General features: G+C 43.8%; 2 protein-coding genes across 2 annotated transcripts in view; both read left to right on the forward strand.

The window, feature by feature from the left end:
• BBS7 (Bardet-Biedl syndrome 7) overlaps positions 1–4,237 on the forward strand; it is a 63,667-nt gene extending 59,430 nt beyond the window's left edge. Inside the window, exon 19 of the mRNA XM_051966346.1 lies at positions 3,047–4,237. Coding sequence (XP_051822306.1) covers positions 3,047–3,180 — 134 coding nt within the window. The 3' untranslated portion in view covers positions 3,181–4,237. The remainder of the gene's footprint in view (positions 1–3,046) is intronic.
• Positions 4,238–5,595: 1,358 nt separating this feature from the next.
• On the forward strand, positions 5,596–13,382 carry CCNA2 (cyclin A2). The gene is made up of 8 exons (XM_051966347.1): positions 5,596–6,122; positions 7,137–7,386; positions 8,577–8,692; positions 8,804–9,027; positions 10,893–11,100; positions 11,715–11,828; positions 12,316–12,449; positions 13,161–13,382. The coding sequence occupies exons 1-8, from the start codon at positions 5,889–5,891 to the stop codon at positions 13,207–13,209; spliced, it is 1,329 nt and encodes a 442-aa protein (XP_051822307.1). The 5' UTR covers positions 5,596–5,888; the 3' UTR covers positions 13,210–13,382.
• The last annotated feature ends 77 nt before the right edge of the window (positions 13,383–13,459 follow it).

Genomic DNA, 13,459 nt, shown 5'->3' on the forward strand with positions numbered 1-13,459 from the left:
TGCCCAAAACCACTGAGAGTTTAGATGATTTGCCTAAGGTCACAGTCAGGCTGGGTTCCAGGTTTGATTTGAGCTACTCTATAAGGGACTATGTATCCTGTTCTTAGACTGCTTACTCACTCTGATACAAAAATTTGTCAGAAGAGAGATGTTGTAGCAACCTTCTCTGGCATCATTGTTTCTAAAAGCTTAATAAGCCCCAAGAAGAAATTAGGGGACTTCTAGATGTTTTATTTATTCTCTTACAATATGTGGAACACGATTTAAATCTTGAAGCTGTAGACATATTCATTTAGGTATCTAAATGTGTAAATATTTGTACTCAGATTTTACTCTTATAGTTAAATTAAAATGATACATGTCCTCTCCTAATAAAAGGCACTGAAAAAGTGAGGGTCTTGTCTATGCCACAGAGTAAGGGTCAGAGGAGGCTTGTGACCCCTGTCTCCTACCCTGTTGATCCCTATAAACAGCATAAAAAAACAGCATAAGACTGGCACTTTTTAAATTTAAAATTTTAAAGATCACTTCCTACTTGTTCAAGATAACTAAATTAAATTTTTCATGTTTGGATTTTACCTATATTCCACATAATTGGCTCACTCTGCAGGGTGGCCTTTTTGAGTGATTAGTTCCTATTTCACTTTGCCTTTTGGGAGAGTTTTTGGGATTTGTGCAGAAACTTTTCCTCCAAAGAAGAAATGTTTGTTTTTGTTTTTTCCAAAGTGATCTCTATTCAAAGAGAGATAATTGTATGCTGTCTTATTTTGAGAACTAGCCTCAGAACCAGAAAGACTAGGGTGCCAGTCCTGCTGTGGGACTTAGATCACTTAACTGTTCAGTGCTTGAGTCTACTCTCTGACCAGGCCTTGCAGAGAAGGTGCTACCTGCATTATTAGAGAGAGTTTCCTCATATGGGAATTGCCTATGCCAATGAAATCATACTGAGTCCATCCCCCAGCCCTATATCAGACACACCATATGATCTCGGAGCCTATCCGAGGAGGGTATGGTGGTGCTTTGCCATTGTATTCCCTGGTCCTGACAACGATGGGAACCTAGTGAGCACTTAATAAGTGTTTCTTTGTTCCTTCTTCATGGTCAACATCAATTATTGCATTCATCCCTTATGAAGACAGGTTGCTTTGATGCTGAAGACAGCTGGAGGGAGTAGATAGCCCATTTCTTCTGATGTTTAACTATAGCCATAAAATAAAACTACAACCTGATCAAATCAAACTGGAAACCAGAGTTTTAAATGGTATATTTACAGATCTTTTAAAAGTCAGGTGTTGTCTACATTGTGACAAAAAACTAGTCAATTTACTTTTTAAAAAATTAGACAGACTAGTTATTAGTGTTGTATAAACAAAATATAAACAAAATAACTATTTAATTGTTTGCCTCTGCCCTTTATTAAAGTAGTTTTAATGGTGAATTATATCCTGAAACTTTGATACCGAACAAACAGTGAGGCTCCTCTGTGTTGGAGAGAATTATGGATTCCTCTTTTTGTTCCCTTCTCTCTCCAAAGGCTGACTGAGCATCTCTGGTGTTGGGGGCAGAGACAGGATGAGCTAAAGAGTCTGAGGAGGTTGGGCAATGGGGTGTGAGAATGGTTCCTAGCAGCCTGACCAGGCTCAAGTATGGCGGTGGCTCAGGGATGAACTGGGAATATGCTGCAGCAGCAGCTGTCAAAGAGCCCAAGGGCATATGGGATCTGAGCAACTGCTAGGAGCACCAGGCCCAGGCCAGGCCCAGATGACTGTGGGAGGTAATATGAAACAGTCATTTATTTAACATCTGCCATGTGTTAGGTACTAGACAGATCAAGACAAAAGCAGAGTTGTGCCCACCATCAGGACTAAATATAGGTAAGATGCAAAACAGAACAAGATGATTGGATGGAGGGGTATCAACCTTGGGAACATCAGAAAAAGACTCAGGTAGGAGTAGCTGCTTGAGCTGAAGGAAATGAGGGCAGTTTGTGAGATTGTTAAAGGTTAAAGGTGGCAGCTGGAATGGTACATGATCAAAGACAGGTTCAGAGTCATTGCCAGCCTCTTAATTGTCAAGTCTAGTGGCTTTTCTTCAATCCTTACTTGACTGGAAGCCCCCTTTCTGTCCTGGTTTTCCTCCTTTCTGTCTCTATCTCCTTTGCTGGATTTTCTCCCATATTGTATGTGCTGACCATCGAAATCCCATAGGCCTCTATCCTGGGCCCTCTTCTTTTTTCCATCAATGCCATTGCACATAGTCATCTCATCAGATCAGTTAGTTTTTCTGTGCAGATGATTCTCAGATCTTATCTAACCCTACTCTCTCTACTCCTCTTCAGTATCTCACCACCACTCATTGTTGGATATCTTAAACTCAACTGGTCCCAAACTGAGCTCATTCTCTTTTCCCAGGATTCCCTTCTTCCTCTTGTTTCTACTCTTTCCTTCTCTTACTATTGAGGGCACCACCACACTCCTAGTCACCACAACCTCCATGTCATCCTCAATTCCTTATTCTCTCATCCCCTTTCTCCAATCTTTGGCATGCTGATTTTACCTCTGAACTTCTCTCCTTTGTGCCCCTTCTCTTCTCTGGTAGTGCTATCAATAGGCCCTCCTCAGCTTATCTCTGGACTATTGTAGGGGTCTGCTTTTGGGTCTGTCTTCCTCAAGGCTTTCTTCCATCTACCAGTAAGCTTCCTAAAGTGTAGCTCTGACTACATCAGTCTCCCTGCTTGGAAAATTGTAGTGGCTTTCCCTATCAATTACCTACTATGATTTGCATATAAAATGTTTAGAGACCACTGTCCTAGAAGTTGAGTTTCTTATACTTAATATTTTAAAGAACAGTGATTAACCCTTTTGTGATTTTAAATCACAAGTCTAGACCCCCCCAAAAAAAAAGAAAAAAAAGAGAGATCCTTAAAAAAAAAAAAAAAGACTTGTTTAAATGGCTCTCTGTATTCAAAGGGTACATTTGCCTTAAGGAAAATGTATTCTTTTAGGTTATGAAAGCTAATGGCTGAAAATGTGCATTTCTCTTTCAGGCATGATCACGGACCTCTTCATTGATAAGTTCAAGTTTAAAGGCACCAATGTGAAGACCAAAGTTCCTCTTCTGCTGGAGATTCTGGACAGTTATGACCAAAATACCCTGATTTCTTTCTTTGATGCCGCTTAAAATATAAAATGCAGATTAAGCATTAAGACAGTCTAGTCTATGGAAGAATATTTTTCCAAGTATATCACAGATTAGATTTATAACATTTTTATACAATTTGGACTCCATCTCAAATGTATCATTTGGATGTTGTCCTGACATTTTTCAAGAAATCATATTTTTTGTTAGATGGTTCTTTTAAAAAATGAATATTTTTTATTTTCAGCCTAAAAGAAAAGCTAATTTTAAGAGTTGTGGAGATGATTTACTGACATCAGCTTCCTTGAATATTGGTATTGGGGAAATAACATTCCAGTACGGCAGAAGAATTAGTTTTATGTTTTAAAACATACTTTCATGTGTATTTTCATTTGATCCTTATGATATCCCCAAGAAGTACAATGGTTAATTATAATTCTCACTATACAATGAGGGAACTGACTCAGGCACCATAAGAGAAAGAGATTTACTATCATGGGGACATCTATTTAGAGTTGGCAAGGGCCTTCAGATAATTGGTCCATGCCTCATTTTTTTATAGATAATGCAACTGGGACCTACATGATTTGCCCCAGATCACATAACTAGTAAGTGTCTGAGTTGGATCTGACCTCTGGTTTTCTGATTCCTAATCTATGTATTTCTCCATTAGACCTACCATGCTTTCTTTGTATAGGTAATGCCCTTGGTCTTCCTATTGTTGTTTTAGTAATGGACTAGTTATGCTAAATAAGAAAGCCAGTGGGGTCTTCTGGCTCATTGTCTATGAGTCTGATGATCCACATGTAAGAAGTGGCACCCTAGCTGTGCCCAGAAATGTAGCCATGGAGAATGATTGACCATGTAACTCCTGGCTTACAAGTACATGGTTGTTGCTGCAAAGGTTGGGGAAGGAGATAGGGAATCTCTTTCCCAGTTACTTAGCTTCAGTTACCATTATAAACCATTTTATAGTTTTTAAGGAAAAGTATCTTTTTTAAAAGATAGATGCTCTAGGATTAAATTATATTCCTTTTCAATGAACATCATTGTATTTAAGTTTACAAGAAATCAATAAAAATGACTGGTTAAATGGTTATTTTCAGGAATTGGGCTTTTCATTTGTGTGATAAGAAAATGATTTAAACTATGAATACTTAAAAGCTTGGAAAAGCTTATTTTAAATTTTAAATTGCGATTTAAGACCTTCAAATGTGCTATGAATTGAGGCATACTCATTCCTGGCAGATGAGAATGCTGACGTCACATGGAGTGTTTTTATATAAATACAAAGCACATGCTTTGTCATAGGCCAGAGTTTGGGGAGTAGCAGTGCTAGCCACATTTAATCTCCAAAAGGCATGCTCTGTAACCTAAGAGGTATCCACTTGTTCCACAGACATGCCTTCTTTGGGAGAGGTAAGTAGAATGGTTACAGCTCAAGGGATGAAGAAAGAGCAGGATCTAATTCTGTACCTGGACAGACATCCTTGGCCAGAATGGGAACCTTGGTAACTGTTCTTGAGGACTTGCACCCTTTCCCCCTCCCCCCCAATGTGGCTGTCAATAGTCTGGATTTCTTCCTTTGTAAAGGGATGTTCTCTTAAGTGCCATTTCTGATTTTCACTTTAAGGTCTTTACCCTCCTGCTATGATATATCCTGTCTTCTCCCAATAAAGAGGTGGCCCTACCCCCCTGACTGCTCCTCAGTCCTGGACTCTCTCCCCCTCTCTGATTCCACTCTCTTGGTGATCCTATTTTCCCCCTCCTCCCCCTTTTAATTTCCCTCTCTACACTGCTCACTTCCTGATCAATCTGGAAGCCTCAGTCCCAGCCCCTCCCCTGAGCGCCAGGCTCACGTGGGTTAGAGACACAGCATTTATTGGCGATCTGCTGTGGGCCACACACTGTGCCATGCTGCTAAACGCCTGGCAAATAGGATTTCATTTGCTAACCTGCGGCCCGTGGGGTATTTTACTTTCCTCCATAGGCAGAGAGCGCTTTGCACTTTTTCAGCTTCCCCTCCCACCGCAAAGCCCGTGGCCCAGTTTCCTGGACCTTCTGGCCAGTGCGGGACTTCCTGAGTCTGCTGCCTCCGTCTATCCTGTCCCCAGATCTGCTCGGGAGCCCCCGAGAGTTGGGCTGGGGCTGCCCTTTGTTTGGTGGGATCCCAGCTGAGTGTACCCACGTGGGTGCCTAAGGCTCCCCCGGCGGTCTCGCGGCTCTCCAGCCCTAGCTTGTGCTAGGCAAAGACTCCGTCAGGCCACATCACTACGGAAAAGGCCGTCACTTCCACGCCAGCCCCCCAATTCCCTGCACCCCCGACAGTCCCTCGCGGGGCGGGGCGGGCTGAGGACTCCTCCTCTTCCTCCTCCCATTCTTCCCAGGCCGCCCCGCCCCGCGTGCAATGTCTCGGGCCCGCGTGCGCGCGGTGACGTACCGACGCCTGCGGCTTCCATTGGCCCATTTCAATAGTCGCGGGACGCTTGAACTGCTGCGAGGAGAGCCCGGTGCCGCGGCCTGGGCAGCGGCGGGAGAGGTAGAACGCCCCGGCTGCTGCTGCCCTTGCCTGCCATCCTGCCTGAGTCCACCAGTTCTTGTGTGTGTGTGCAGCCCCAGCCCGGCCCGGCCTGGCCTGGTCCGGCCCTGCCTGGAGCCTCCGGGGTCCGCGGAGCGGATCAGAACAGAGAGGGGTGCACGGGGCGCGGGGCCGGGCGCACAGCCGAGCCCCGGCAGGCTGGCCCCCCGCCATGCTGGGGCACACGGCGGCCGGCGCGGCGGGGCCGCAGCCACCCAGGCTGCCCCGGGCCGCCGGCCCCGACGAGAACCAAGAGAACATCCATCCGGACAAACGCGGCGGCGCCGAGCCCGCCAGAACGCGCACGGTGCTGGGCGTGCTGCGGGCTAACGTGCGGGCTCCGGGCCCGGGCCCCGGTCTCGGCCCGGCAGCTGCTCTGGCGCCGCAGAAGTCCAAGAACCGCAGGGTGAGAGGCCGGCGCGGGGTGGCGTTGGAAGGCGGGCTCCGGGCGGACTCCCGCGCTGCTGGAACGCTGTCCCGGTAGATAGAACGCCCCGATGCCCAGCGTTCTAATATTAGTGGAGCCCGGGGGGCGCGCGGCGGGATCTCGGGCGCTGGTCGCGTCTCCCCCTCTGTCTCCTCGCGGCTCCTCGACCTGTTCGGGAGCCTGGCCCGTCCTGGGCCCCGGGATCGAGGAGAGTGCCCTGGGTGGGATGGGGGGGAGGGGTGGTCTCCGGGAAGACCCCAGAGGAACAGGTGCTGGGGCTTCTCCGCAAAGATCCTTTTGGCCACAGGGCCGAGAACGGTCCGCCCGTTTGCGCGGGATCGCCACGGGAGCTAGCGCGCGCTCAGCCCCTCCCGGCTGGCTGACAACCTTTGAAAAAGGTCTCCTCCCCCTCCCCCCCACCCCAGGAAGTGGCAGCTGTCAAGTTGCCCAGGCCCCTTCTTCATTAATCACCACTTACTAAGGGCTTCTTAAGCCTGAGCTCAGGGCATACAAAAGGAGGCCCCAGACCCTTCCTGCCCTCTGTCTGGAGAAGACAGCTTGCAAATGAAAGTGTTCGGAACTAGCTGTCCATTGGGACACTTCCCGTGCTAACCTGAGTCTGGCCTCTCTTTCTTAAGGGTCCTTCCCCCACCCCACGGTACTGGGTCACTAGCATGTTCTCGGTCCAGTTCTTGGAAGGTCGGAAATGTGAGGATCTCCCTGGTTTGAAATGCCCCCACGCCTTTCTCAGGCAATGCAGAGATAGATAGCATGGTCTGTGTGTCCTGTCTCTTCTCCCCCTCTCTACCCCCCAGGCATGAAGCAAGGGACCAGCCTGGTCCCAGGATCTGGAACTGGAATGTACCAGAAAGATTATGTGGACACACCAACCTCCCTCATTTTACAGATGAGGAACTAGAGATGGAGAGGTAATTGTGCTTTTTGAGTCACCAACCAATTAGGAAGTAATATTGCCTATTTATTTTTTTGCAGGTTGTTGCGCCTCTCAGGGATGTTTCCATTAATGATGATCAGGGTATTGTCCCACCCTGGAATGCCACCAGTAAGCAGCCCACTTTCACAATCCACGTGGATGAACCCGATGCTGACAATGGGAAGAAACTTTCTGTCCCTAAAAAAGTGGAATCTGAGGATGATATGCTGGGTTTTAATTCAGCTGTTTCTCTGCCTGAGACAAGAAAACCTTTGGTGCCCCTTGATTATCCAATGGATGGTAGTTTTGGTAAGACTTGAAAGTTAAAACTGAATGCCTTTCATTTTGAACTGAGACAGGCATAAGTGATGATTATCTAACAGTGGTTGGGGCCCTGAATATACAGTCTAGCCTAGCTTTTTGAAAAGAACTATTCGCCTAGGAAGGCAAACCCAAAACTTTTATTCATCCAATTCTTATATTCCAGAAGGAAGCAAAAAACCTTTTGTGCAAAGTTGATCTGCTCTCTTGTTAAATTAGGCATGAAAGTCAGGTTAAGATTGATTTTCTGGCTCTGGGACATCATTAACATTGGAAAGTAATGACATAGTTATTAGTCATGGTAAAGAAAAATGTATAAAACGGCTGCCTAGAGCATAATGATCAGCAAAACATTCGGTTCCTATGAAAACTCAAGCAGTGATAGGATTGTTTCTTGATCTTGGGTGGGTGTAGGTGATTTCCAGAGGGGTCACCTTGTGTACAGCTCTAGTTATAGCTAGGTTAATCTGGATTTGACACCTCCATAACAGAACAGCTCCTACAAAAGTTAAGATGAGCCAATCTATTTAATTTATGCTCCCTGTGGAGTACATGTAGAACATAAAATATTGGTGCAGTGGATAGAGGGAAGGGCCTGTAAACAGGAAGACTCAAGTTCAAATCCAGCCTCACTTAACTACCTCTGTGACAGGGCAAATCATTTAACTTCTTAGCCTGTTTCCTCAGCTATGAAATGGGGATCATAACAACACCTTCCAGGGTTATTGTGAAGATCAGATGAGATAATATTTATTTTGTTATTATATTGAGTCAGCAAGAGTAGCTCAGTAAAATTACCAGGTATGATAATGTCTATTGGGATCCCCTGCCGTATAAGCTAGGCTAACTATTGCCCTAAAATTCTAGCAACATTTGATGCTAGCAGTGTGACCATGGGTGTATGCCTTCATTTCTGAACCTCATTTTCCTTGTTCAAAGAATAGTCATGTTGGTACTCATTGAATTGCTGAGGAAGGCCTTTGGTAAAGCTGAGAGCTCTAAAAATTAAAGCTGTTGGTGTTGTTACTAGAGATGGCTTAGAAAGAGGATTGATATCATTTATATGAATTCCATTTACCAGAGTTAGAGATTTGACTGTGGTCAGTCACCTTCTAACTTTCTGCAATTTAAACATTTAAAACAAGAAAGTGATAAACCTTGTCCTGAAATTTTCTCAGAATCTCCCCTTACTATGGACATGTCTGTGGTCCTGGAGCCAGAAGAAAAGCCACCAAATGTCAATGAAGTCCCTGACTACCATGAAGACATCTATCTGTACCTAAGGGAAATGGAGGTAAATCAGAGTTTGTGCTTGCTGGCCATTTTTCTGTGAAGGGACAGCTTGCTAGACAGGATAGTGGATGGGGTCCACTTGTTTGACCCTCAGCTGTTTACTTTTAACCAGGTTAAGTGTAAGCCCAAGGTGGGCTACATGAAGAAGCAACCAGACATAACCAACAGTATGCGAGCCATCTTGGTGGATTGGCTGGTGGAGGTGGGGGAAGAGTACAAGCTCCAGAATGAGACTCTCCACTTGGCTGTGAACTACATTGATAGGTTCCTGTCCTCAATGTCAGTGCTCCGAGGGAAGCTTCAGCTGGTTGGGACTGCTGCCATGCTCCTTGCCTCGTAAGTCACTCCCCCAGTCGTGGGAGGCTCCTTACAAAGCAGGATGAGCTCAGTGATCATCTAAAGCAAAGCTTCTTAAACACGGAGGATTGTGACCTCGTATTGAACACAGGGGTCATGAAGTTATGATTATCAGTAAATGTTTGGTTTGTATACCTGTCATATATCTATATACCCAGGGTCGTTAAAAATTTCTCAGTAGAAAAAAGTTCAGAAGCCTTGATCTAAAGAGCCAGGCCTGTTTTCAGGGGGAATACAGAACAGAGAGGTAAGAGTAAGCTGTTGTGCTTACTATTCTTTTATTACAGGGACTGGATTGGCAAGAACTTTTTTTCAAAAAGATAATGGGTTGTTCTGAACTTTTCTTCCAAATCTGGCTTATAGAAGAACTGAGCTCAGAAAGCAGCCTGAATTTTCAATGTATGCTTACACAATGATTTTTTTCTTTCTTTTTGGGAGTGCAACCAGTGTTTAGGATTGGGAATGGTGGCTCAGCCAGGCAGAGGAGGCAGTGTCACCTCAGAAGCTAGAGCCTCACTTGGCTTAATGTTTGGCTCCTCTACAAAAGGCCGCCATCTTCAGCAGTAGACATTGCCTATCCTGATGGGCACTTGCTTTTGGGATGTAAGCACCACCACTGTTTGAAGTTCTGGTCCTTCCCTCTACCATACACAGGCCAGTTGCCTATCCTGTCCCCTCTATAATGCTGTCTCTGACCTCACTTTTTCCATTCCTGGTCTTGGTACTCTATACATGTATTTTACTTGTCCCTTTCAAATGTAATAGTCCATGTCCTTCATAAACAACAAGATGCTTCAATTTCTGCTTCAGTACCTTGGTTTTAGCATCAGTGATTTCTGGAGCATTTGGCAGAAGTCTTCCAGGGGCCTAGCCAAATAAATACTCTTCCTTGATTTGATAGTATAGAACAGTTTAGAGCCATGCCATTTGGGGACTTCACATGAAGCATCAAGGTCTTAGAGCAGGGAAGAACTCATCTAGAATCCAGCGATAGAGAACTGCATTTCAGAAACAGGTCTGTGCACGTTAGCTACATTTAGCAAGCATTAAGTCCCACAATGTATCAGTGTCTCTCCTATTAAGGAGCTGAAATTTAAAGACCAGTCTGTGTTTCTATAGACCTTGCTTCCTAAAAGGGGCTTATGTGGAAATAAATGGTGGGGAAAAGCAGGAGATAGAAGAGGGTTTTTATCTGCTGCAGGAATCAGAAGAGGCCTCCTGGTTGAGGGGGTATGAAGGCTGAAGGCCACCAGGGATTTTAAGTGTAGGAGATAAGAGAGTTCATGTATTCTAACACTGGGCAAAAGCTTGCATAAAGGAAGGACAAGAAGGCATTTGGATGTTGCTAGAATGTAACCAAGGTATCTCTTTCTAATCCCAGAGGGCCCGAGGTTATTTAGGAGCATTAGTTTGGCAACTTGCAGAGACTGTGTAGGAGGCTCTTAAGAGTAGTCCAGGCAAGCGATGACAGCCTGAAGTGGAGGGTTTGAGTAAAAGATGTTGAGAGCCTGGACAAGACTTGGCAGCTCATTTTTTTGGTGCAAAGTCAGATGACAGGTTGTGAGCCTGGTTGGCTAGATGTACAATGGTACCCTTGGCAAAATGAGAAAATTAGGAACCAGAAGTTCTGGTTTTGGCTGTGGTGCATTCAGTGTACTGTCTGTAGGCTGTTTGTTGGGGATCAGGAGTTAGAGATCCACTATAACCCCCTTGGACAAAAGCTATGGAAGGCAGTTTATGATAGAACAACATACTAACACCTTTTGCAATGATGGCATTTCCAATGAGGAAAGCAATATTTATTTAATGGGACTGATCATCTTGAATCCTGCCTTTCCTTGTAGAAAGTTTGAAGAGATCTACCCTCCAGAAGTGGCGGAGTTTGTGTACATCACCGATGACACGTACACTAAAAAGCAGGTCTTAAGAATGGAGCACCTGGTGCTCAAAGTGCTTGCTTTTGACCTTGCTGCACCAACAATCAACCAATTTCTCACTCAGTATTTCCTACATCAGCAGCAGGCCAATTCTAAAGTGGAAAGCTTAGCAATGGTAAGTGACTCGTGTCATCATGAGATGTCTCATTACTGCAGAGGTGACTTACTGGAATTAATATCCTTCGTAATGTTCATGAACTGTGTCTGGTTCTGTCCACGGAGGCTAAATGATTCTAACCTCTTTTCTACAAAGCAGCCCTTCAAATGGTTCTAGGCAAACATCCCGTCCCCTCACAAGAAGCATTTCCTCTTGTTTTGGGGTCCTGAATCCTTAGAATGCATAACATATCATTCAGGAAATCAATTATGGTGAAATACAATTACTAAAATATTAAGCAAGTTCATGGAATGTTAGCAGCACTTGGCCCAAGCCGTCTCTTTTCCAGGATAAACTTCTCCTGCTCCTTTTAGGGCCTAATTCTGAATCCCTTCACTCTCTCCTTGTCCTTGTCCTGCTAAAATTTTCCATTTTAAGTCTGAGGCCCAGAGCTAATAAGAAAGCTTAATAATAAGTTAATAATAATTTATTGTGAAGAGAAGAGTCAGAGGCTAATGTCTGCATTATGTGCAGGTTAACATTTAATGTTATTAACACATAACACCTTGCAAACATCTTAGGTGGAAATAAATGTATGTAATCACTAAATATTAAAACTTTTACATTTCTAGTTTCTGGGAGAGTTAAGTTTAATTGATGCTGACCCATATCTGAAGTACTTACCATCAGTTACTGCAGGAGCTGCCTTTCATATAGCACTCTATACAATCACTGGGAAAAGCTGGGTATGTATGACTTTGCAAATAAATAGTACTGAAGAGTTGTTTTGATAAAATATAAAATCGCTATAGTTGTCCGACTGCATTTTATGAAAAGGAAAAACCACTATTATAATAGATCATTTATAGAGCAATGTTTGGCTTACAAATCATTTTGGGGAAATAATCTCTGTGACCTAGATAGAATGAACATTCTTTCCATCTTATCTAACTTGCTTGTTTTTTTATAAAATGGAAAGAATGTTCATCTGAATAATTCAACTGAACTGAATGACATTAAGATACATTGAGCCAAAGGCTAGAGAAACTGCACCTATGTGGGCCAGTGCTTCTGCTTTTTGGTTCAATCTTTCTATTTCAAGGATCTGTTGAGTCTAAAAATGGGGAATGATGAGATGATTGACTCATTTTTCACATTTCGGGGGGAAAAGATATCTATACTCATTAACATGCCTACAATCTAGTTTCATACTTCCATGTCCCTTTCCTGTAGCCTGAGTCATTAATCCAACAAACAGGATACACCTTGGAAAGCCTTAAACCATGTCTATTGGACCTCCATCAGACCTACCTCAGAGCACCACAGCATGCACAGCAGTCTATACGAGAAAAATACAAGACGGCAAAGTAAGAAAAGTATCAGCTGGAGAAGTAGGACTCTTTTCATGTAACTCCTGTTAAGCACTTTCTGTCAAAGTGTAGCTGTATGTCCTTTTAATTTATAAGTGATCAATTTCTGAGGTCAGATTTATGATATTTAAAAACCAGCAAGTATTAAGTAGTGTGACTTGCAGATACTATGCTTTTAGTGCTGGGGATATAGAAAGGGCAAAACCTTTCCAGGTCCCCTCAAGTAGGTGGTGAATCAGGTGGTATTCCCCATCTTCTCTGGAAGCACAGGGATAAGGGCTTCTTGAGTTGTCCAAGTGAGCAAGGAGGATTTGGAGAGTAAAAATATGATACTTTAACTGTACATGGGGTTTTGTATAAATACTCAAAACAGTTATTAAGCCATAAATTTATAAGTTCTTATCCCTGGGTCTATCATATCATATGTGTTATGCTCGTCTTGAGATATTGCTCCCACTAAACCTAGATTCATGGACTTCATGAAGAGAAAATTGAGTTTTTTTTTATCAATGTTTCAGTCCATATCCCATTGTGAGCTCACCAGTTATCTAAACTAAGGTCTACAGTTAGGAAAGCAGCTTCCTAGGTTGAAAGCCTGGACAAGACTTAGCAGCTCATTTTCTTTGGTGATAACAAAGCCGCTTCTCCAAGATGAAGGATATTGAATTTCTCTTTTGCTTTTTTCTCTCTCTCTCCCCGCCTTCACAGGTACCATGGTGTATCTCTCATCAACCCTCCAGAGACACTAAACTTATAGTGAACAAGAGACTTAGCTATAATTCCAACCGAAGCTGTGCTGGACAGTTTTTATTGTGGGCCCAGGTTTCTTCGCAAAGAATCACTTCACAAGGCACAAGTTATGGTCAATTACAAATTATGAAGTAACTTTTTTGATTTTTATGATTTTAAATGTAAATCTTTTATGTGCAATTGTCCTGCGTATTTAGCTGCAGATATGTCATGTTGTTCATGCATAGTGAGTATTCAAGCCCATACACTTAGGATAA

This window comes from Antechinus flavipes, chromosome 6 (genome assembly GCF_016432865.1).
Source record: "Antechinus flavipes isolate AdamAnt ecotype Samford, QLD, Australia chromosome 6, AdamAnt_v2, whole genome shotgun sequence".
Taxonomy (NCBI): domain Eukaryota; kingdom Metazoa; phylum Chordata; class Mammalia; order Dasyuromorphia; family Dasyuridae; genus Antechinus; species Antechinus flavipes.

Excerpts from the sequence above, each read along its gene's own strand:
- CCNA2 (XM_051966347.1), top strand. The coding sequence starts at position 5,889 with ATGCTGGGGCACACGGCGGCCGGCGCGGCGGGGCCGCAGCCACCCAGG. Across the intron at positions 11,101-11,714 it reads AAGTGGAAAGCTTAGCAATG|TTTCTGGGAGAGTTAAGTTT; the intron begins GTAAGTGACTCG and ends TTACATTTCTAG. Across the intron at positions 11,829-12,315 it reads CAATCACTGGGAAAAGCTGG|CCTGAGTCATTAATCCAACA; the intron begins GTATGTATGACT and ends CCTTTCCTGTAG.